This window comes from Plecotus auritus, assembly GCF_963455305.1.
Source record: "Plecotus auritus genome assembly, chromosome: 6".
Classification (NCBI taxonomy): Eukaryota; Metazoa; Chordata; class Mammalia; order Chiroptera; family Vespertilionidae; genus Plecotus; species Plecotus auritus.
In genome coordinates this window covers 34,652,133-34,677,826 of record NC_137773.1, presented here as the reverse complement: position 1 = coordinate 34,677,826, position 25,694 = coordinate 34,652,133, and the positions used below count along the sequence as shown (strand labels likewise).

Below are 25,694 nucleotides of genomic sequence, written 5' to 3'. Positions count from 1 at the left end.
AAGTAAGAAATGGTGGACCTTGAAAATGACTTCAGGTTTTCTCACTGTGCAGAATATCGTCAAACACTGCTGCAGTTAAATATTTTACTCTTTGTTCTCCCTGAGTGATCTAAAATAATAATCTGCTTTGTGTTGGTATTTACTGCTGTGTTGCTGACAGTTACCTGAAAGAGAAGTTGGGGTGCTTTACTGGGCTGGAAAAAGTTTAGCTACATCAGAAAGCAGGTCTAATTAAGCAAGTTTATTCAATGTATATAAAAGGCTAAGTTTACTGGTGCATGTGCAATACACATAAAGCTCTCACTGGTGTGCCAATCACACGCATGTGTTTCAATCTGTCATTGTTGATCGCAAATTTAGTTGACACTTCTATTACAGAGAAAGGATGAAAAGCGATATTAAAATATTTCTTCTAATTAATTTCCTTTCAATGTGCATGAATTCGTGCACTGGGCCTATAGTTCAGCCATAAAAATGAAGGAAATCCTGCCATTTGTGACAACATAGATAGCTCGAGGGCATTATGCTAAGTGAAATAAGTCGGACAGAGAACAACAAATAGTGTATGGTCTCACTTATATGTGGAATCTTAAAAAAACAAACCAAACATATAGAAAAAGAAATCAGATTTGTGGTTACCAGAGGTGAAGGGTTGGGAGAAGAATTGCATGAAGTTGGTCAAAAGGTACAATCTTCTGGTTATTTTATAACTAGGGATATAATGTAGAACATGATGACTATAGTTAACATTGCTGTGTGATATATTTGAAAGTTGTTGAGAGTAGATCCGAAGAGTTCTTCTCATCACAAGGAAAAACACATTTTTTCTTTTTTTAAATGGTTTCCTTTGAATCTTTGGTATTTTATGCATTTGTAACCTTATCTTAGAAGGATCTTGGGCTTCTCTGACTGCAAAAGGCATCCATTATAGACATGTCAGGGACCCCAAATGCAGATTCTGTCAAGTTCTCTCTGGGCGAAGCCAGGCATGCTCCCACCTCAGGGCCCACTTGCTGTTCCTCTGCTAGGAGCTTTCCTTCCAGTCACCTGAATGCTGGATACCTTAATCCAGGGGTCCTCAAACTATGGCCCGCGGGCCACATGCGGTCTGCCGAGGACATTTATCCGGCCCGCCGGGTGCCGCTGCCTGTCCTGCTTAGCAGCCGACTCGTCCCGGGCCCGCAGTGCACATAGGAATTTGTTCATAGTTTTTTTTTTTTTAAACTATAGTCCGGCCCTCCAATGGTCTGAGGGACAGTGAACTGGCCCCCCGTTTAAAAAGTTTGAGGACCCCTGCCTTAATCTGTCAGGTCTCCATTCAAGTGTCACCTTACCAGAGAGGGCTCACCTGACCACCTATGTAAAATTACATTGCCCATGCCATCGTTCCACTTTATTTTTGTCCTTGCACCTGCTCTGTCCCCCCCAACCTTTTATAATGACTGCCCCTCTCACTAGACCAAAGCTCACTGAACATGGAGGGAGGGCAAGGGCCTTTCATTCACTGCTACTGAGAATAGTAACAAGCACATGCAGACTTGATCAATATCGATCACATGAATATATCTTCTTTAACAGTCCAGTGTTAAAAGTTGAAAGAATGAGACAGCTTTTGAAATTTCTTAATGGGATAAAATGCTCTATATATGAGCAATTGCCATTGAAGTTAAAAAAAAAATACAATCTATCTCAGCAAGTTCACCTTGAGGATGTTATCCTATAGATACTCTTGCACTTGAGCACAGAGATCCACATACAGTGATGATCACTGTGCTACTGTATGTCAGAATGAATGCTAGAAACAAACAGGAAGTCCATTCATAGAGATCTGGGTACACTGGTCTTGCATACTATATAAGTAATTAGAATCATACATGAAATGCTAAAGCAGCTCTACATGCACCAATATGAAAGCACTGCCAAGTTAATAATAACAGCGGCTAACATTTGTGCCACAATGCTATAAGCACTTACATGAATTCTCTTTTAAACCTCCCAATCATCCATTTTACAGATGAGGGAACTGATACCAGAGAGGTTAAATCACTTCCCAAGATCACACAGCCAGAAAATGACAGAATTGGAATATACAGCCAGGTAAGCTGGCACTCTTACACCCTTAACCACTAAGTAACACTACCTAAACAGTGGGTAACAAGATTAGATATTATAGTTATAGTTGTGGTTATAGTTATATTTAAAGGTAGGTAGGAGGGGGAAGACTTTAAATATCTACTAGAGGCCTGGTGAACGAATTCGTGCATAAGGGGAGGGTGGCGGGGGGGAGGACAGGACCATGGGAGGTTGGCTGGCAGGGGGGAAGAATGGGGGAGGGACCATGGGAGGTTGGCCACCGGTCCCGAGGAGGGAGCCGACCCTCGGCCCCCCTGGGAAAGGGGCCTGACGGATTAAGTTACACACCCCCCACACCCCCGTTCCCCATCCCAACCTGGACCCAAAGGCCCCGGCGGGGTAGGGAGAGGAGGCAACAGTTGCTGGGCAGGGCACAGAAGGAATGGATGCTGGATGCTGCCTCAGCCCTTGGCATCCCACCACCCCGCAGTTCCCTGCCTCCCATACTCCTCCTTCCCTTGCCACCGCACCGCCCCCACGCGGGGGGCGGGAGGTCCCCAAGGAAGGAAGAGGACGGGAGTGAGACAAACCCTTGTGTTGAGGGCTGACTTTCAATAGATCGCAGGGAGGGAGCCGCTCTGCTATGTACGAAACCCTGACCCAGAAGCAGGTCTCTACAAATGCTTTAGCACCAGGGGCCGATGGAGGCCGGCTGGCTGGAGGAAGGGGCCACGGGAGCACACTGACTACCAGGGGGCAGCTCCTGCATTGAGCATCTGCCCTCTGGTGGTCAGTGCGCATCATAGCGACTGGTCAACCAGTCGTTCCAGTAGTTTCGTCATAACAGTCACTTAGGCTTTTATATAGATAGATAGATAGATATGCTCTTATGTGCATAGACTTTGTGAAAAGATACATAAAGATTAATTACAGAGACACATTTGGGGGCATGTAGGGGGACTGGTGGGATTGAGATTATATTACTGCATACTTTTGCACCATCCCAATTCTTACACATATTACCTAGTCAAAAATACATTATGCAAATATTCATTGAGTCACTAAATTTTAAGTCTGGGATGGACCCCATCATTTTATTGGAGGGGTGTAAACTGAGTCACAGACTTGCCTGAGGCCACCCAAGTAGGAAGGAGAAGCCCTAAGGCAGTTCCAAGGCTCCAGACTCCTAGCCCTGGTGGGTTCTGTTGCCTTCTCTATTTCCACCATAGCTGACTCAGCTGTCACAACTGGAGACTTTAAAAAACGTCCAATTATACAGAATTGGGAAGAAAATTATGATTTGGAATTCAAATGTTGACATTTGAAAAATACCAACTCCCTTTCACTGCAAGTACTTTAGCATGTTACTAAGGCTTTCTCTGCCTGTCTCTGGAAAGGTTATTTTCAGAACATTCCACTTAAACCTGGAGTTGCAGGGTTCTCCGCTGTTTCTGGGAGCTGACACCACAATTTACATTAAACAAATGTTTTGAAAATTAGCTGTTCACAGTTCCAATTTCAGCTTCCCCCAGGGTTTAATGTTAGCCAAATATTCGTACAGTAAGCAGACAATGTGTTTTATTGTATGGAAGAAAAACAGACCACCATAACAGATTTCCTGCTTTTGTAATCAAGGGAAAAGTGGAGTGTTCGAGTGATTATTGGCATATGGTTATTAGAAACACTGAGTTCCAAATATAGCTACTAGGAGCTAAAGACACACACACACACACACACACACACACACACACACACACACACTGCTATATTTCCAAAAAGAAAGAAAAAAACCTTCTTAGTGTTTGGTCAATTGTAAAGTTCAGAAAGTCATTGGCAAAACTACCAGGGAGGAATCAGGGTGACAGATAGCAAGGTTCAGCCCATGGTTGCCAGACACACTGGAATCGGAGAGGCTCAAACATCAATGACCAGCAGGCCTGCAGGAACAAGGGCCATGGCATGGCTCTGGCCACAGCCTGAGGATGGCTAGGCTGAAGGATGCAGTTCTGCCCTGCTGGTCCCCAGCTCCCTGGGGCCCATTAACAAGAGATGATGGATTTGGCAGCTTCGTCTTCTTTTTTAACATTTAAAAAGGGTCGCACAGCCCTGGCCATTGTGGCTCAGTTGGTTGGAACATGGTCCCATACATCAAAAGGTTGCAGGTTTCATTCCCAGTTAGGGCACATTCCTAGGTTGTGGGTTCAATCCCGGGTTGGGGCACATATAGAAGGCAACCAATCGATGTTCTCTCTCAAATGCATGTTTCTCTCTCTCTCTCTCTCTTCCATCTCTCTAAAATCAGTAAGCATATCCTCGGGTGAGCATTTAAAAAATAACTAATCAATTAATAATTAATTAAAAAGGGTTGCATAGGTGCTTTTCTCCTCTCTTTCCCCATCTTGCTCTACCACCCCCACCCCCCACCCCCAACCCTGGGCCAGCTGCAAACGTGAAAGGGGGAAAAGAAAATGTTCAATCTGCTAAATTTATAGTTAGCAGGAATGAGAATGAAGCATTGTGTGAATTCCCCCCTGACTCTAAGCCTTCTCCAGGACTTGTGAGCTAGGTGGAGTGCAAGCATCTGGAAATAAACTTACAGGATGCTCTTCAATACTAGGTTTCTCTCTCAAAGAGCTGGGAGTGATTCAAAACTGGGTAGGGTAAGATGGGGGTGGGGAGGATGGGGTGGGTGGTCTGTTGGAAAGAGGAATTTAGATTCTGATGTCTTCAGGAAAGCATTTGTTTGTACCCAGAAGGAGGTACTAAAAATATAGCCTCTTCACCTCAACTACATAAAAAGTGCGGATGGGAGGAGAGAACAAAAATGGCAGCAGAATAGACAGATGTATCCCGAACCTTGTCCCGGAGCAGATAGAAAGAATAGCTGAGGGTCGCACAGGGAGTGTTTGTTGGTGAGTTGAGGGACAGCTATACTCCAGGAGACTGTGGGGGACTGCTGGACGGGGCTCCCCTGACTGGGCAGCCCCCACTGCTGCTGGGTTCCCTCCCGGAGTGACCAGCTGGGACGCGGAGACCATGCCATCTTTAAGGGGAAAGTGGATGTTATCAGAAGCCTGAAAATCTACAAAACTACGGCACCCACTGAACAGCTGCGAACCCCAAAACACTGGTCCCCAATTGGCGCAAACACGCGGATTCAGAGGAGCTCTACACTCCACCACGGAAAGGTCAGATTTCGCCTGGGATAAGGTGAGGTCTCTGGTCCCAGCAGGAGAGAGAAACGAGCGCACTGTAGGAGCTGGAGGACCGGGGAAGTCTGCACCTAGAAAAATCCGTGGCTGTTGGGGCTGGCATGATCCATGAATGTGGAAGGGGGTCCTCAGAGCTGCTAACAGAAGGGATCTCTAAAAAGCAACCCATTTTGATCTGACGCAAAAGGACAGCCTAAAAATTTTAAAAGTGTGCCGGCTGCTTAGACCCAAGGGGGAAAGAAAGACTGCACAGACTTGGCGCGCAGCCCTAGAGTTCACACACTTATGCTGGCTCTTTTTTCTTTTTTCTTTTTCCTCTTTAAATCCTTGCTTCTGATTACTAAGCCTAATACATAGGATCACCCAATTGGGGACACCCTAAGAGAATGCAGGGGAAAGTTGTTTTTCTGGAACCTGGGGATCAGAGTGGGGAGTGACCGTCAGAGAACCAGCTCTGGGGCAACCCACTCCCACAAACCGGTATTGAGTGCCACAGGGAAAGCAGGATCTAAGCACTGGCTAGAGAGGACCTATAGACCTGAAGGTCAATCCAGAAACACTGCCACCCAGGGGTTGAATCACAAATTGACTCTTGTGTAATCACAAATAAAGGAATACAAGAAATTAAGACACACTGCCTGGTTAAAAATCAGGACTGGCTTACAACACTGAGGAGCAGTGGAACACAGGGAACTGCAATACTGTCCTGACTAGGAAACAGGCGTGCCAAACAGAACAGTAGAGGAAGTGAATGACCTTCACTACTACACATTTTTTTAAATTTTTTTTCATCTTTTACTTAAGAAACTAATTTTTTTTCTTTTTTCCTCACTTGATTTTACCTTTTTAATTATTACATTTTTACAACTTTACCTGTTTTTTTAAAAAAAGTATCATTTTATTTTCAATTTATTTTACTTTGGGATTAGTGTTCTACATTCTATTTTCATCTTCCCTTTTTTTTTTTAAATATATTTTATTGATATTTCACAGAGAGGAAGGGAGAGGGATAGAGAGCTAGAAACATCGATGAGAGAGAAACATCGATCAGCTGCCTCCTGCACACCTCCCACTGGGGATGTGCCCGCAACCAAGGTACATGCCCTTGACCGGAATCGAACCCGGGACCTTTCAGTCCGCAGGCCGACGCTCTATCCACTGAGCCAAACCGGTTAGGGCTCATCTTCCCTTTAGCATCATTCTACTCTATCTCAACTTTACCTTTATGCCATCACTCTCTTCCTAACTTTTCCCCTTTTGTTGTCCTGTTTCTCTTACCCTTTTCCTGCTTTAGATTTTCCCTATTCTTTCTTTTTACCCCGTTAAAATTTCACCCTAATTATATATCTAATTTCCAATCCCCTGCTTCAAGTCCATACACACCTCTCTCTTCTCTGTCTTCACTATCCAAAAAATTGTTTTTCTCTCTGTCCTTTTGTTGTTGTTTGCTTGACTGTTGATTGTATCGATTTTTATGCTTGTTTGTGAGATTGTTTTGCTTATTCTTTTTTTGTTTGTTTTGTTTTTCTTTGTTTTTTGCTTCTGTTTTACCTCGACTCGCTTGATATTAGTTGTTGTTTTTAGTTTGTATTCATCTCCAAGTACTTGTTGCTGGCATTTGTTGGGATTAGTGGCTGTTCTATTGGAGTTTTCTCCATATATACATATATATATATATATATATATATATATATATATATATATATATGTATATATATATATATACACATATATATATATGTGTGTGTGTGTGTGTGTATATATATATATATATATATATATATATATATATAGTTTGTTCCCCTCTTCTTTCGTATTCTCTTTCTTTTCTCTCTTCCTTTTTTTTTCCTTTTTCCCAATTTCATTTTTGCACTCCTTTCTTTTCCTTTTTTCCTCTTCTTCTTTCTCTCCTATCCCCTAATTTGCCTTTCTCTGGTGGTCACCTTTATTTTGGGGTTAGTAATATCATGAATACATTTCTGTTCAGTGGCTTGTGCATTGTACCTGGTTGTGTTGTATTTTGTGCTTTTAAATCAACGCAGGAGAGAGGGAACTACATAACCAGATACCCGGAGAAGAGAGACCATGGGGAGACAAAGAAACAGCCCGCATATGAAAGAAAAGCAGGCATCACCAGAAAAGGAAGTAAACGAAATGCAGGCAAGCAACCTGCCAGAGAAAGAATTCAGAGAAATGGTCATAAGGTGGCCGAAAAGAATGGAAGACAAATTCAACAATATGAGTAAGAGCCAAGAGGAAATTAAGAAGAACCAAGAAGAAATGAAAAATGACATCGCTGCTGTAAAGAAAATAGAAAGCATCAAGAGTAGAGTAGAAGAAGCAGAGGCCCCCATCAGTGAGCTAGAAGACAAGATAGGAAAAAATACCCAAGTACAGCAGCTTCTAGAAAAAAAAAATTAAAAAGCAGGAGGAGAGCCTAAGGGAACTTTGGGACAACACGAAACAAAACAACATCCGCATAATAGGGGTACCAGAAGGAGAGGAAACTGAGCAAGGAATAGAAAACCTGTTTGAAGAAATAATGACAGAAAACTTCCCTGATATAGGGAAGAAAAAACCCCACACAAACCCAAGAAGCTCACAGAGTCCCAAGCAAAATGAACCCCAAAAGACCGAGGCCAAGGCACATTATAATTAAGTTGGCAAATACCAACGACAAAGTAAGAATCTTAAAAGCGGCCAGAGAGAGACAGAAAGTTACCTACAAAGGAACCCCCATCAGACTAGCGACTCATTTCTCAACAGAAACTCATCAGGCCAGAAGGGAATGGAATGAAATATACAAAGTCATGCAAAGGAAGGGTCTGAATCCAAGAATACTGTACCCATTAAGGCTATCAATCAAAATTGAAGGTGAAAGCAGGAGCTTCAGGAGCTTCACAGACAAAAAAGGACTACGGGAATTTATTACCACCAAACCAGCAATGCAAGAAATGCTAAAGGGTCTGCTGTAAAAAAAAAAAAAAAAAGAAACAGGAAGTGAAGAAGGAACACAGGGGTAAAGAATAAAAATGGCAACAAATAAGCACCTATCAATAATAACTTTAAATGTAAATGGATTAAATGCCCCAATCAAAAGACATAGGGTAACGGATTGGATAAGAAAACAAGACCCATATATCTGCTGTCTACAAGAAACCCACCTCAGAAAAAAAGACACACACAGACTGAGGGTGAATGGATGGAAAAAGGTTTTTTAGGCGAATGGAAATGAAAAAAAAGCTGGGGTAGCAATACTTATATCTGACAAATTAGATCTCAAAGTGAAGGACATAATAAGAGATAAGGAAGGCCACTTCATAATATTTAAGGGAGCAATCCAACAAGAAGAAATAACTCTGGTAAACATACGCACCCAATACAGGAGCACCCAAATACATAAAAAAACTCCTGGAGGATATCAAGGGAGAGATTGACAGCAATTCAATCATAGTAGGAGACTTTAATACCCCACTATCACCACTGGACAAATCCTCTAAACAAATAATCAGCAAAGAAACATCAATCCTAAATGACACACTAGACCAGATGGAATTAATTGACATCTTCAGAACATTTCACCCCAAAGCCACAGAATATACATTCTTCTCAAGTGCACATGGGTCATTTTCAAAGATAGACCATATGTTGGGTCATAGGCAAAGTCTCTTCAAATTCAAGAAGATAGAAATCATATCAAGCATCTTCTCAGAACACAGTGGCATAAAACTGGAAATCAACTACAATAAAAACAATCCAAAAAAATCAAACACATGGAGACTAAACAGCATGCTATTAAACAGTGACTGGGTTACCAGAGAGATCAAGGGAGAAATCAAAAACATCATGGCAACAAATGGCAAAGGAAACAAAACAATCCAAAATCTATGGGACACTGCGAAAGCAGTCTTGAGAGGAAAGTTCATAGCTCTACAAGCCTACTGCAAAAAACAAGAAACAATGGTAATAAATTACCTAACCCTACAACTCAAAGAGTTAGAAAAAGAGCAACAAGAAAAGCCCAGTGTAAGCAGAAGGAAGGAAATAATAAAGATCAGAGTGGAGATAAACGACATTGAAACAAAAAAAACAATACAAAAGATCAACAAAACCAAGAGCTGGTTCTTTGAAAGGATAAACAAGATTGATGAACCTCTAGCCAGGCTCCCCAAGAAGCAAAGAGAAAGGACCCAAATAAACAAAATCAGAAATGAAAGAGGAGAAATAACAACAGAACCCACCAAAATACAAAGGATTGTTAAAAAATACTATGAACAGCTCTATTTCAACAAACTGGACAACCTGGAGGAAATGGACATATTCCTAGAAAAATATAACCTTCCAAAACTCAATCAGGAAGAATCTAAACATCTAAGTAGGCCAATAACTCTGGAAGAAACTGAAGCAGTCATCAAAGAGCTTCCAGCAAACAAAAGCCCAGGGCCAGACGGCTTCACAGGGGAGTTTTACCAAACATTCAAAGAAGAACTAAAACCTATCCTCCTCAGACTATTCCAAAAAATTCAAGAGGAAGGAACACTTCCAAGCTCCTTCTATGAAGCAGCATCACCCTAATACCAAAACCAGATAAAGACAACACAATGAAAGAGAATTACAGGCCAATATCCCTCATGAACATAGATGCCAAAATCCTCAACAAAATTCTAGCAAATCGGATCCAGCAGTACATCAGAAAGATCATACACCATGACCAAGTAGGATTTATCCCAGGAATGCAAGGATGGTACAATATCCGCAAATCTATAAGTGTGATATATCACATAAACAAATTGAGAGATAAAAATCACATAGTCATATCAATTGATGCAGAAAAAGCATTTGACAAAATCCAACACCCTTTCTTGATAAAAACCTCTCAACAAGGTGGGAATAGAAGGATCATACCTCAACATAATAAAAGCCATATATGATAAACCCACAGCTAACATCATACTCAATGGGCAAAAACTAAAACCATTTCCCCTAAGAACAGGAACAAGACAGGGATGCCCACTCTCACCACTCCTGTTTGACATAGTACTGGAAGTATTAGCCATTGCAATTAGACAAGAAGAAGAAATAAAAGGCATCCAAATTGGAAAAGAAGAAGTAAAGCTGTCCTTATTTGCAGATGACATGATATTGTACATAAAAAACCCAAAAGACTCCATCAAAAAACTAATAGACTTAATAAATGAATTCAGCAATGTAGCAGGATACAAAATTAAGGCCAAGAAATCTATGGCATTTCTATACACCAATAGTGAACTTACAGAAAGAGAGACTAAAAAAGCAATCCCATTTACCATCACACCAAAAAAATTAAGATACCTAGGAATAAACTTAACTAAGGAGGTAAAAAGCCTATACACGGAAAACTACACGACACTGAAAAAAGAGAGGACGACGTAAACAGATAGAAGAACATACCACGTTCATGGATTGGTAGAATCAACATGGATACAGGACTTAAACATAACGGGAAACCATAAAAAATACTAGAGGAATCCACAGGCAGAGAAATCTCAGACATATGCCGAAGCAATTTCTTCACCGATACTGCTCCTTGGGCAATGGAAGATAAAGAGAAAATAAACAAATGGGACTACATCAAACTAAAAAGCTTTTTCACAGCAAAAGAAACCATCAACAAAACAACAAGCCCACTGTATGGGAGAACATATTTGCAAATGTTATCACTGATAAAGGTTTAATCTCCAACATCTACAGGGAACTTATACAACTCAATAAAAGGGAGATAAATGATCCAATAAAAAAATGGGCAATGGACCTAAATAGAATCTTTTCGAAGGAAGACAGAAGGAAGGCCAAGAGACACATGAAAACATGCTCAAAGTCACTAATTATCCGAGAGATGCAAATCAAAACAACAATGCGGTACCATCTCACACCTATAAGAATGGCAATCATCAACAAATAAACAAATGACAAGTGCTGGCGAGGATGCAGAGAAAAAGGAACCCAGTATGGAGTTTCCTCAAAAAACTAAAAATGGAGCTCCCATTTGACCCAGTAATCCCACTTCTAGGAATATATCCCAAGAAACTAGAAACACCAATCAGAAAGGATATATGCACCCCTATGGTCATAGCAGCACAATTCACCATAGCTAAGATGTGGAAGCAGCCTAAATGCCCATCAGCAGATGAGTGGATTAGAAAACTATAGTACATCTACACGATGGAATACTACGCTGCTATAAAAAAGAAGGAATTCTTACCATTTGCAGCAGCATGGATGGACCTGGAGAGCATTATGTTAAATGAAATAAGCCAGGCAATGAAAGAAAAATACCACATGATCTCACTCATTTATGGAAAATAAAGAACATTATAACCTGATGAATAAAAAAATAGATACAGAGGCAGTAAAGCACCCAAGAGACTGTCAAATTACAGTGGGAAAGCAGGGGAGTGTTGGGGAGGGAGGGAAATAGATCAATCAAAGGACTTTTATGCATGCATACAAGCACACCAATGGACACAAGACACTGGGGTGGTGGGATGAGGGCATGCGACAGGGGGTAGGAGAGGCTGGGGGAAGGTCAATGGGGAAAAAAAAGGAGATATATGTACTAATATATGTAATAGTTTAAGCAATAAAAAAAATAATTGGCATGAAATGTAAAACAAAACAAATATTTCTAAGATAGTAATTTGCCAAATACAATACAGAAATTAACAACAAATTTAATTACGGTGGTAGGTAGATCATAGAAAATTTTTACTGGAATCGATGTTTATATTTTTATTTGCTTTACTATCTAAAGGCTTATTTTACTGAGTGACTTGCCTTGGCAAGGTCTAACATTTACTATGTTTAATCATAGAAAGAAAAATAAAGTTTCTGTTTTCCATGTTAAAAAAAAAAAGTGTGTGGATGGGAGGTTAAGAGGTCAGAAAGGTGCCCCCATGTGGTGAAAGCCAATCTGGCTGTAGCACAAACAGGCCAGGGACCTTACCTTTGGACAGGTCAGAGGAGGGGATATGCAGGATTGTGGCTCTGGGTCAGGGGCCCCTGGAGCCCATCCTAGGAGGTGACCTCACCATCTCTCTGGTGAGAGGTGTGGGCTCGGTAGAAAAAATGTCCTTACACTGCATCAGAACCCAAGAGTCATTTCCAAGGAGTTCTTGTTGAGGGTCTTACAAAACAAGTAGATCACCTTCTGCCAGAGGTAATTTCCTCCAGTATGGCTGGAGAAGGATGACTCCTGGGCGGCACCGCAAGTTAGCACAGCCTTAAAATTCCATTTATTAAAGACAGAGCTTTAACTGCACTGCGCCTCATTTGTTGGGTCTCAAACCAACTGTAACAACTGCTGAGAGGCAGGGCCCAGTGACGAAGGAACACACTAATGAGAGGATTTCGTTCACCACAAAATGATCAGCACCCAGGACCTAGTCTCAGTCCAAGTTGGGTCTAGCAGGAGGGCCTAAATAATGTGTCTGTTTTACTCCTTAACGAGGCAATCACTCTAAAAAGCAAACTGTCTGGACTGTCCCTGCTGGAACATGCTCAGAGTAGGACAAGTAGCCATGGCAATGCAACATCAGTTCTAAGAGTATCACGAGCAAGTGGGCAGCTGGCACCTCCGGGCAGGACTCAATGGTAGCTGTCTAAGCACCAGGAAGATCCTGTACACACAGGTCACTTCCCATAGGCATGGGCATCCCCCTGAAAGACCAGGCATGAGGTCCTTCCATCCTGATCTTCCCGGCACCCACCTCACATACTCCTTGCCTGCAGGAATCCAGTCCCCCAACTGTGTCCAGACTCTGGCCGCTTGAGCAGGACTAGCCCCTCTGTAACCAGTTCCCACATGTTCCTCTGTAGAGCTGCACCCCATTGGAGGGATGAGCGCTCAGCAGGAAGGGGGCTCTCCTGACAACCACCTATCTGCACTGCCCTGCCCTACCCCACATGCCCCTGCCAAATCACATACCTTGGATTTCCGGGCCCCTTTCTTGCCTCCAGCTTTCTTTGACACTGGCTTCTTCTGGGATGGAGACTTGGCCTTTTTGGCTGGGGGTGGCGTGATGATGGCTTCCAACTTCCCTTTGGATCCTCGTTTCTTTGCTAGCAACTCTGGGTGTATGTTTGGTAACACCCCACCACTGGCTATGGTGACTCCTTTTAGCAGCTTGCAGGAAAACCAAAGTAGCAGATGGTGAGCTAGACCAGCCTGCCCCCGACCTTCAAGAAGTCAGCCCTGCCCATCCATGCTTTCAATTTTGGTTGGTAGAGTTCCTCCCTCCATGGCATCTACAAGGATGCTGACAGACCCGGCTCACTACACAGGGAACAAGTCCTCAGAATCCCTCACTGCGGGGGGAGGGGGATTCATTTGAGAGCCAAATACCTTGTTTTATCCCTGCCCCCCACCCCCAATAAGGCCTTCAGGAAAAAACATCCAAGGTGGGCAGGGAAGCTGCTACAGTCCAAAATGCAGTCCACACCTTTGAAAGCCAGCAACATGCCAACCTCTCTCTGCACAGACAGCTCTGTCTCTCAGGCAGCATGACTGGCTGCTCAGGTGTCTGGGATAGGCTGGCTAGGAGAGCCCCGTACCTGATTTAGTTCTTCATCATTGGCCACAGCCAGCAGGATGTGCCGGGGTGTGACCCGTCCCTTCTTGTTGTCCCTGGCCGCGTTGCCAGCCAGCTCCAGAATCTCCGCTGTAAGGAAGAGCACATGGTTGCGTTAGAGCATCAGAGGCTCACATGCATCCTCCTTACCCCCACTCATGGAGCTGGGAATGGACACAGATATGAGTTCACGAAGCAGCTACCCTGAGGTGGGAAGATGCAGGCAGTCTGCCTGGCACACTTTGAGCTAAGTCACAGAGGTGTTGAATCAACCCCTGGTCCAACGCTGTTTCGGAGGTGAAGACAGAGGCTTACAGAGGAGAAGTGACTGGTCAAAGGTCACTCAGTAAGAAGTGGTAGAGCTGAGATCTGAACTTATTTGCCAGAACAGAGCTGCCTGCAGTCAGCATTCAGATGTCACCAAGACCAACCCTGATAAGCCAATGGTGTGGTCCCTAAGAGTGAACCGCATGGGTTTTGGGGCTTCAGGGGGCAGTGGCATTTTACAGGTGCTTAGTAAGTCTGTCAATGGAGTTGATGTTGACCGCCTGCACACTCAGATTCAAAACTATAAGGAGATGACTGGACTTTTTACAAAGTCAACATCATAAAAATACTGTCAAACCTTGGTTCTCAAATGTCTCCCATCTTGAACAATTCAGTCTTGACCAAGTTGTTCACAAAAAAAAAAAAAAAAGTCTCTGTTATCAAACCAAACTTCAGTTTTCCACCTGATAACCCTTTCATGCTGATACTTCAGCATGACAAAAAGTGTGTCTCAGGCAACAAACAAAGGAGAAAATTCTTTTATTGCTGGTGAAATCAATGATTAGCACAACTTTAAAACAGAGGCCATCCAGAGTGCTAATGGCCAGCACTAGCTGGTTTGGCTCAGTGGATAGAGCATCGGTCCGTGGACTGAAGGGTCCCAGGTTTGATTCTGGTCAAGGGCACATGCCTGGGTTGTGGGCTTGATCCCCGATAAGGGGTGTGCAGGAGGCAGCCAATCAATGATTTTCTCTCATCACTGATGTTTCTATCTCTCTCTCCCTCTCTCCTTCCTCTCTGAAATCAATAAAAATATATATATATTTTTAAAAAGAGTGCTAATGCCCAGCGCAGATGGATCTATCTTGGCTAAATGGAGAAGGGTGCTTGGGAAGCCTAAATGACCTTAGGCCTCAGGTGCCATGAATGCACAACTGCCTTCCCGGCCAGCCTAGCTTGCCCTTTGTTCTCCCATGTTCCTGGAGGGGGTGGCACGTCTACAGAGCTATTGCCCTGACTACGGCCTGGGAGGGAGCCAAAGCAGGAGTCTGACCTGAGCACAGACCCTGAGAGTAAGGGCACAGGAAGGAGAGCTGGTCACAGCTGTTGCTGGGCTGGAGCCCGTGCAGCAGGAGGGCTGAAGAGGGGCAGCTGCAGCATGGAGCTATAGCCCACTTGGCTGGCTTCCTGGCCTCCACCATCCCTTCCCCTCCCCAGCCTGCCCCCACTTTCCACGGCCACAGAGAAGCACAAGCCATCAGTGTCTGCAGATCCAGCATATACAGGAGGCAGGTGGATTACAACCTTTTCCCCATAATGTGCTAAGAAGTCTTTACCTGGAGAGAGAGAGAGAGAGAGAGAGAGAGAGAGAGAGAGAGAGAGAGAGAGGCTGACTCACAGTGGTGTCCTAAGCCCATCCCTTTGGCAAGAAGATCGTTTGAAATTGCGGTTTCTCAGGAAAGTGGAGGGGGCTAGTTCCTCTTCCTACCTGGAGTGTTAGTGAAAGGCTCTCCCCAAGAGAAGGCACAGAGGCCGTTGGGGGGGGGGGGGGGGGCGGGGCGGGAGGGATGTGGTCTTTTTATTTTTGGCAGTGCTGCTCTCTTGGTGCAGGGAAGATGGAGGTGATGAATGCAAAGCCCTGAGGGTGGGAAGGGGTCTGATTTGGGTAGGGGACAGGCAGTGTATAACAGAGAAATAAAGGAATGGAGTGACTTTTTAAGTAGCACCCATGGCTGAAAAATCCGAAGATCAGTTCTCCAGGAATTCCCCTTGACTTCCACAAGCTTTTTTCCCCCAGGAACTCTCACACTGTGAATGAAATTTCCAATGGCCTGAGCTTCTGTACTTGGGAAATTGCAAGGACTGGGCTCACTTACTGCTAATTAAGCAATGGATTCTGTGATGCCAGACTAGATCCACCTGAGAGTGACAATGAGGTGGAGTGGAGGGCCTGGGGGAGGTGTGTGCAGTGGAATGAGGAGTGTTTGGGCTCCTTAGAAAGAGCTGGGCAGGGGTGTCATTCTGTTGCCTTCTTCACCAAGGAACCAGAATATCCAGGACTCCATCCTTTTTGCAAAACTCCAGCTCACCTTTGAATTCAGCCCTGTGGGGCGGGAGGGAAGCTGTATCAAGTGGGGACAACAAAGAGGGGCAGAAATCCACACCCCAGCTAGAATTGAGCAAAAGCCTTATCTTCCATTTACTCCTGCCCGTTTGCCAGAGGAACAGTTACCATAGTAACCCCTTCATCAAGGGACACAAAAAACAGAGCACCTGGGAGACACACCTTTTATGAGAAGTGGGTGCCCTGCCCCACCCCTACACTGCAGCTCACAGAGGGCTAGGCATTTTACAACAGCCAAGGAAGAAGGGGAAGAAATCTGATAACAAAAGTAGGAATCCAGGGCACATATTCCCCTGGCCAAGTATTCAGTAAACCCATCCTTTTGTCCTCAGTCTGACTGTAGAAGCCCAGTCACAAAGGGCTTTCCTGGCTAAGAGAAGGCTGCCTGCTGCAGGGGAGAGGGGAGGTGTAAAATGACAGCAACTGGACAAGATGGAACAGGTCCCATCTGCCCTCCAGGGCATGTTCGGGAAGGAGAGGGTGCCCGCTGCGGAGGAATTGGGGCAGGGTGTGAACCACCAGGAGATTTCCTGATTAGGTTTCCTTCCTAGTAAGTGATCTGGGCTTTGCAAATGATAGAAAAGCTAAATCATGGAAGCCCAGCTCAGCTAGGCATGGATTCCTGCTACTACACCCTGAGCCACAGGGATGCCTGCCCCTACACACACTGGCTGCCTCCTCCTGGGCTAGGGCAGAGCCAGCATCAGCTGAATGGACCCCACACCTTCCCACAGGGGAAGGTTTCCTGCCCTTGATGCAGCCTGTGGTTTGGAAGGTTCTGGGAAATTCTAAAAAAAAAAAAATTTAACTTCTGCTAGTTCAGGAAGAAAGGAATTCTGAGAAAGAGAACCAAGAAAACACCAGATCTACAGATGCAACTCCTTTCCTCCACAGTTACCGGAGCTCAGTGCTTGCACCCTCTCTTGGAGGGAGTTTTCAGAAGCCACAGCTCTGGGGCTGTAACCACAACAAATGGAATCCATAAGAAACCACAGGAGGAAACTGGAAAGAGCAGTTAGGAGAATAAACAGTCCCCTTACCACGTTCTCCACCCCTCAAGTCATGTCTTCCTAGCCAGTGACAGTTTCGTTTTGTTACCACTGACCAACTCTGGTTTGGGGCCCAAAGCACTTGGGGTCAACTCTGGAGATAACCCTAAGTGTGGTAAGGCTCCCTAATTATAAACACTACAAAGGGGACATACTGAATGAACATCACCAGCCAGCTCATGTGCTATTTTCTAAAGATCTTTTGTTTATTTGTTTGAAGATCTAGTTTTCAAGACACCCAAGCAGCTCTGGCTCCCACTCTACAGCCTTTCTGCTGGCCTGGACCTTATTCTCTCCTGAGAGCAGCAAGCAATGCAAGGCACCTTTGGGCCCAACTTTCCCCAGCCTCACTGAGCACGATCATTTTAAGGCCACTTGACAGAATTCTCACAGCCTTGAATAACAGAATTATCTGGCAGCCTTTCCAGCTACAGACCAGCTGTCTGAACATGAATACCTTTGACAGGTCTACTTTCCAAGTTCACTCAGAGACCAAAGGCTTCGAGTCTTTTTTTTTTTTTTTCCCTCCAAACATCTTGAACTGAACCATATCTGCTGGATTGAAGCATTCTGTCTATCTTTCTTTAGGGAGATGAAGTCATGGTTTGCAGAATTAGACTCCTAACAGCTAACAGGTGATGTGTGGAGGCTGCGCCAAACTCTAAACACAAGCCTTGCAAAGCAGAGAGTTGGGGGCTTCTACAGAGCAGTTTGAAGCATCTCCTCGAACAAAAGAAATATTGAGAACAACAACCAGAAATCAAAGAAAAGCCAATGTTCATGTAATCCCAAGGAGAAAAAAGATATTTGCTACAAAGCCAACAACATGACAAAGGAATCTGTTTATTGTCATTTCTTCCCAGTCACCAGGCTTCCATCAGCAGTTCGCTGAGTTCAGAACTGTTTTATTCCATCCCTGAAGGCCTTAACCCATCAACCCCAATTGGAGAGTGCTGCTTAGGGTTTCCTGCACCCTGACTGCACCAGTTTCCTCCAATTCCCTCCACGGCCCAGAGTCCATTGGCTTACATCCCACCTTTTCAGAAGATGAGTGGCAGAGTCTGAAACCTGCTGAGCCATCGACCCCGAGCTCCAGGGCCTCCCTTGTGGCCACAGCAAAGCTCTCCAGATCTGCCTATCCCAGGAGCCTCAAAAGGAACCAGGGATTCCACAGAGAAAATAAAATCTACAGCAGTAATTGAAGGTGGTGTTTTCTGTGCAGAGTATAAGGTATTTTATAAGAATGAGTCATTCTGTTGCTTTTCTGCAGATGTTCCAAATCTGACACAAACTTGTCCTACTGTTAAGCCCACGTCACAGGCCCCTCATAAGCATCAGGGGGCCTAAGGGTCCAGGTCACAGCATCTGTCCAGTCTCTCACCTTCCCCACAAATTCTCCCAATAAGACAGAAACACAGCTTCATTGGGGAGTTTCTAAAGTCAGCTAATTGTTTTTCATATTTCAAAGTAAAAAAAAAATATTGCATTATACACATTAACAAAGAGATATTATGATTCTTGGCAAACATTACCTTCTTCTAACCCACCAACACAGCCCAGTGCATGAATACCTTCCCTTTCCGGAAAGCCTTCCTCTACCTTCCCAAATCTCAAGAGTCTCTGTGTCAGCCACCTCCTCGGTCTGTCTTTGGTGAAGGGCAGGAGCCACCAGCACACTGTGGTTAGAGCTGGGGTCTTTTGATATATATCCCAGCTCCTGCACTAAGCTGTGAGACACGTCAAGACATACCTGAGCCTCGGTTTCCCATTCTATAGATGGGGGATGATAATTGAGGTTATCTCTAGGTTTGTAAGGATTAATGAGTTGCCAAGTTACTTGCATGTAAGCTACTATAATTGAGGCTACAAGGACACTTGATCTTTTAAAAAGTATAGCAGGCTGTTTTCTAGGGGAAGAAAACTAGATTTTCCCCAGTTTCCTTTATCAAAATGGCCAGTGGCTCGGTTGGTTGGAGCATTGTCCTGTGCACCAAAAAGGTTTTGGGTTTGATTCCTAGTTGGGGCACATACCTGAGTTGCACGTTTGATCCCAGATCAGGGGCATGCCGGAGGCAGCCAATCAATCAATCTCTCTCTGTCTTTCCCTCCCTCCCTCCGTTTCACTCTCTCTAAAAATCAATGGGGAAAGAAATCCTCGGGTGAGGATTAAAAAAATAAATGGCTGGCTGACTGGATGGATAGATGGATGTGCATGACAGCCAAGCAGAGGAAAAAGCAACATAGAAAACCTGGTGTTTCCTCCCCCAATAGTTTACTCTGCTGTTACACTTAACAGTTTACATGTGCTTGAAAAATGCACTTGAACCTGATTAACCTCAGTGCTGCCAGACTTGCCTTGATAGAATGCAGCACCCAGGGTGGCCCCACGGGCAGTCTCTGCTATGGGATGGGGTCTAGGGCTTTTGTCTAACCCAGCAGAGTATGCTATGGCAGGGGCAGGACCAAAGCCAGCCGCTGAGACAGCACAAGTCAAGGTCCCAGGAAGGAAGGTGGGAGGAGGAGATGCCTGGATTGGAGAAACCTGTTCCAATCTAGGGCCTGGCTAACAGCTGGGCAGGGCCCTCTGCCCCATGAGTCACTTGCTCTCAAGGTCTCTAAATTAAAATACAAGGAAATGGTTAATAGGAATGTTTGTTTTGATATGGAAAATCATAGCCATTTGTTCTTCATTCATCTCAGGAAGGGGTGAACAATCAGAGATGTCTGTTGAAATGAAATGATTTGAAGAGTGTAATGTAAAGAGGAACTCACTTAAAGAGCCCTGACATAGTGCCATTTCCCAGATGGATGTTTAAGGGGGAAACAAGTTATAGAACAGAAGCTTCTGTGGTGGGCTGCCATGGTGTAGGGAGCAGAGGCAATGCCTGTCATGCACACTTACACACAAATTCATTGGGACGTGCAATGCTTTGCCTCCTGGAAGTGGATTGGGGACTAAATCAGAGGGGACACTTTGCTCTACTCTCTCGTGTGCTGTTTGAGTTTATCTTGTGCACAGTTTATTTCTTCCAAATGTGAAATGAAAACACAGTGTAAATGAGAAGAGGCAGCTATGCTACATTCTACCTCACTGGCCTTCTCAACTCCATGTCACAAGCACCCTCCTGCCCTGACACCTGTCCCAGTCTGCTTAATCCTGCTTCTCTAAAAAAGACTCTAAGCGTATGAAGATTTTTTAGGTTATTCTCATGGGTGATTGTTTTTAGAATAATCTGAGTGTTTTATAGTCAGAGAGGTCCCCAAGGGGTTGCCACTCCTGGGGTCATCCGTACCAGTCCAGCCAGGCCTTGTCTGTCCAAGCGCATTCCGATGCCGAGGGCCACTTTTCTAAGGATTAGCCTAAGCTCTGTCACCCAGAATTTCACCTTCCCTTCACTAAAAGAACAACGAAGGGACATCAGGCAAAAAGCTTCTGGCCCTGCAGTCTACCTTCAGTACTACTGAGCAATACAACCCCTCAACACCTCACTGGGCACTGCCCTCTGTGGCTCTTGATGGCAGCCCTCAGACCACCTCTGACCATGAGTGCTTTCCTCCTGGGACCTCACTATAGCAGCACTTCCAATAGTGATGAGACCGCCTCTTTCCTACAGCCAGCACACGTCACTCCAACAGCCATCACCCCTCCTATGCTCATACCCATCTCATTCCTGTTAGCCCTTGACTTTCCTCCTTTCTGTCAGTAACTACTTGTCCTTCCAGGCCCATCCCTGCAGGACAGAGGCCCCTGTCCACTTTGCCCACGCCAGGCCACAGATTGTCTCCAGCCTTTACAGATCATACCATGTGCCCTTTGGTGATTCTCTGGGGCCCTCAGGGCCTGCACTCTCAGGAATATATGGCCTCCACAGCCAGGCTGCAGCTCCATCTTGGACAGGAGACAGGCTTGGAGACTAGACACATGCCATCCTCTTGAGAGGTCCACTGAAGACAAGGGAGATGCAAAGTGGGCTGAATGAACCTGAGTTGCAGTTCTCTCCTCCTAACTGCTAAGGTGTCAGCTCCAGTAGAAAGTCTGCAGGAAATGCTCTTTGAGAGATGGGTTACTGTGCTGAGTGACCACGGAGATGTTCTTTAAACTCTCATAACCATAATTTCCTCCTAAACAAAATAGGTGGTTTGAGGGTTCAGTGAGTTACCAAAAGTAAAGCACTCGGCCAGTGCTTGGCACAGGTAAGTGCTCAATAGTTGGCAGACCTTTTGTTAAACTGCTCTGCTTTGCCTAGCCCTTAAAGCACTGTCACAATTATAAGCCACAACCTGAATCTGGAATAGAGACTGTCAGGACCTGGGGTGGAGGTGGGAAGCAAAAAAAACCCCACAATGCTGCTCAAGTTTAATACCCTCATTTTCTGAATGAACAGCAGATACTGACTTACAGCAGTCAATATCCAGCTTTACAGAGGCAGCAGATAAATGTTAACCAAAGGCTACCTCAGTTACCACAGGGAGCATCTATCAGGATTATCGATGGCCAGGGAAGCAGATGGATTAGCCTTTTCCAGAGGCCCTGGATTTCCTAATGGTTCCTCCAAGCAAGAACTGTGAGCTCTGGCAGGGAATGAGCTTCCTTCTAGAAAGTGGACATTTACAAATGTCTTATATAGAGGCCATTCGACAAATGTCTCCATCTAGACAAATGGGAGTGTTGTCAGTCCCAGGAAAGGACCCCTCAGTGTCAGGTGTCATTGCCAGCCTCTGAAGTGCCAGGAAACACACGGTTTCTGGCCACTAAATGGAAGGCACTTGCTTAAAAATGAGGAAGGTGGGATGGGAAATGAAGAAGAAAAGGAGGGAGGGGAAAAAGGTGGGAGCCGGATTCTGAGCTATAGGCTGGCTGAGCAGCCTGGCAAATCTGAGGAGAGTTTTTGTCATCTTCTTGGCCACCAGAACCAGAAGAGGCGGAGGGTAGAGACAGGGAGGCGGAGGGAGCCTAGCTGTCATTAATGCCCTTTGGATTTGTGGCTTTTTACTTTCATATTTTATTATGGGTTGACTAGACAGACATAGAAGCCCTTTTGGGCAGGGAAAGAAAGCTAGAGAACTATAAATGTTTTATTAGTTGCTGATATTTTATCCAGGAAAATACTGGGAGAGAAGATATTTGTAGAATTCTTACCCATTTCCTTCTCCTCTCAGTAAGTTAGTTCTTTTAAAGCCATTCTTGATGGCCATCACAGAGGGACTTCAGGGTATTGTTATTTTAATCAGGTGGGCGGCTCCTGGCCTCTGCTTCCCAAAGTGTAGCTGAGACATGCTCAGTGGCTCTTGTGGCACTTCCAACGAATCCTGTTTGCCACCAATGCTGCCCTTCCACTTGCCTCTCCTCAGGCAGGTCTGGCCCACTCTGCCCTGGTGTTAATCCTAATTACACTTCATTAAAAAATCCAGGGTCTGGTTCAGCCCTCACTCTTATCAATTTCCTAACATTAGCAACACTCCTCCTCCTGAAACTCATCCTCTAACTGATCTTATTCATCAATAAAAGATAATAAAGAGGGAATATGCAAATTGACCATCACTCCGTCACAACAATGGCTGCACCCACAGCTGAGGCCAAGTTCCCATAAGGAGTCTTAATGAGCAATCAGCAGGGACCTGAGGCTATGCCCTCCCCTGCCCCTGTGGGGCTTGACAGGGGACCTCAGGCCATGCCCCCAACCTGGCGGGGCTTGATGGAGGACCTCAAGGTGCACTTCCCGTCCTGGTGCTGGGCTAGGGGACCTCAGGTCACGCCCCACACCAGGTGGGGCTTGACAGGAGACCTCAGGCCGTGCCCCCCACCCCAGCACCTGGCCAGGGGACCTGAGGTTGAGTCCTACTGCCTGGCTGGGCTTGACAGGGGACCTCAGGCCGTGCCCCCCACTCAGCAGGGCTTGATGGGGGACCTCAAGGTACACCCCCAGTGCTGGGTCGGGGAAACTCAGGCCATGCCCCTGCCCAGCAGGGCTTGATGGGGGACCTGAGGCTGCGCCCCCCTCCCAGTGCTAGGCCAGGGGACCTGAGGCTGCGCCCCCCCACCGCCTAGCAGGGCTTGACAGGGGACCTCAGGCCATGCCTCCCACCCAGCAGGGCTTCACAGGGGATCTCAGGCCATGTCCCCCACCTGGTGGGGCTTGATGGAGGACCTCAAGGCACACACCCCGCCCTGGTCTGGGCTGGGGGACCTCAGGCCACGCCCCCCGTCCTGGCACCGGGCCAGGGAACCTGAGGCTATGCCCCCTTCCCGGCAGGGCTTGACAAGGGTGGGACTGGCTGGGTCTGGATCTAGCCCACCAGGGGGGTGGGCAGCCAGGTCTGGGTCTCATGTGATTTTGAGGTGCATGTGGGTGGGTGGGGACTTGACTCTGGGTCCCATGGTGAGCCCCAGACTCTGCCAGGAGGAAGGTTTTCATATACATTTTACTGATTTTCTTTCATCTCTGACACTTCTATTATAGAGAAAGGGCAAATAGCAATATTAAATTATTTCCTCTAATTAATCCCCTTTTAATGTGCATGAATTTCGTGCACCGGGTCACTAGTTCTTCAATAAAAGACTATTTATTCACTGAGCAGCTGTGGAAGGTCAGTCCTCATGCGGGAGCTGAGTACAGAATGGTGAGGGAGGGGTAGAGAAAGTGCAGCCCCAGCCCTGGGGTCACTCATATGGCCTCTGATATGTCTGGCCCACCACAGACACTGAATACAAATCTGTTGAAATCAACAATGATTCTTTCGACTCCCAACATCGGCTTGGCACCTTGCACATGGTCAGAGCTTGGTAACTCTTTCACAAATAGGTCATTCAGAAGAATCTCTAAACAAGTGAACCAGACATCACAGCATTCAGGCAGTGATGAAGGAGGGAAGTGCAGGAAGATCCTCCAAGGCACTGGCCTGGTTTCACTTATTAGAACACTCAGGACCATGGCAGGCAGTGTCATCCCAGGCGAAAGCAGCCCCACGAAGGCCCAAGATCCAGGCAAGCTTGACCTTAGTCTCAAGGTGACAGAGGAAACTGGGTGCTGGGGGAGGTTATGGGCAGATCAATGATCCCCAGATTCTCCAAAGTAAGGTTTTGGCTCAAATATAAATGTCAGTCTCTGCATATCACATGTACCCATTATCCTGATTTATTATTTTTTGAGATATTTTCTAGATTTATTTGGAAATGAAAAGGGGGAAAAAAGATTATCTTTAGAAAGATATATAATATATACAGCACAGGGAAAACAGTAAATAATATTTTAGTAACTATGTATGGTGTCTGATGGGTGTGAGATTTATTGGGATAATCACTTAGCAAATTATATAATGTCTAATCACTGGGGTATATACCTGAAACTAACGTAACACTGAATATCAACTATAAATGAAAACTAAAAAATTAAAAATAATTACAAAAAAGAGTAATTATCCAGAAAGAAGGTCAAAAAGATAAAAAAATATGAATGAGATGAATAGATCAGGAAGATAGGCTGAAACACTAACATATGTTTATGTTTCATATGGAGACAGGGATTAGTATAGAGACACTGGAGAAATAACAGCTTAAAACTTTAGGGATGAGATAAAGACATGTTAAAAACCAGACCCTGAGAAAGTTTATCACCAAAAGACCTCACTAAATGAAATTCTAAGTGATGTACTTCAGTCGGAAGTAAAGTGATCCCAGATGGAAGGTCAGAGATAAAGGAGGCATACTTAGTCTTGGTCACATCTTTTTCCTTTCCTAAACTCAGAAACAGATTTTATAGTGCTGTGTACTTTTCTATTGGAGCAAGCAAAAACAGAACCCTTGATATGGAACTTGTTTATATATGTGCAGACCCCAATGGCAGAAAGTTGCATCTTATCCTTCAAAGGGAAATTGTGAAGCAACAGAGAGACTCCTTGACCACTGAGGATTCCTGGGCAACACAGTTTATCTTCAAGAAAGAAGAAAGGTTTTCAACATATGGTGCTGGAGCAACTGGACATCCACATGCAAAAAAAGTGGATCTAGACACAGACCTTATACCCTTTGCAAAAATTAATTTAAAATGAATCACACATGTAAATGTAAAACACAAAACTATAAAACTTCTAGAAGATAACAGAGGAGAAAATCTGCATGACCTTCAGTTTGGTAACGATTTTTTTAGATACAACACTAAAGGCTCAATACATGAAAGAAGGAATTGATTAATTTGGACTTCATTAAAATTAAAAACTTCTGCTCTGTGAAAGACACTATTAAGAGAATAAGATGACAAGTCACAGACTAGGAGAAAATATTTGCCAAAGAAAGCACTGAGGCCTTCCTTTTCTCTGATCCCAGTGATACAGTGCAACCCTGGCCCTGGGAGAGCGGGGAGAG

The 25,694-nt window shown here is 44.9% G+C and overlaps 1 protein-coding gene across 4 annotated transcripts in view; it reads right to left on the bottom strand.

Moving 5' to 3' along the window:
• Window positions 1-25,694, bottom strand: part of MACROH2A1 (macroH2A.1 histone) — an 85,649-nt gene that overhangs the window by 38,547 nt on the left and 21,408 nt on the right. For all 4 annotated transcript variants that reach the window (XM_080675703.1, XM_080675705.1, XM_080675702.1 and 1 more), the window contains exons 3-4: window positions 13,875-13,981; window positions 13,249-13,446 (exon numbers count right to left, since the gene is read on the bottom strand). In XM_080675703.1, coding sequence (XP_080531829.1) covers window positions 13,249-13,446; window positions 13,875-13,981 — 305 coding nt within the window. The remainder of the gene's footprint in view (window positions 1-13,248; window positions 13,447-13,874; window positions 13,982-25,694) is intronic.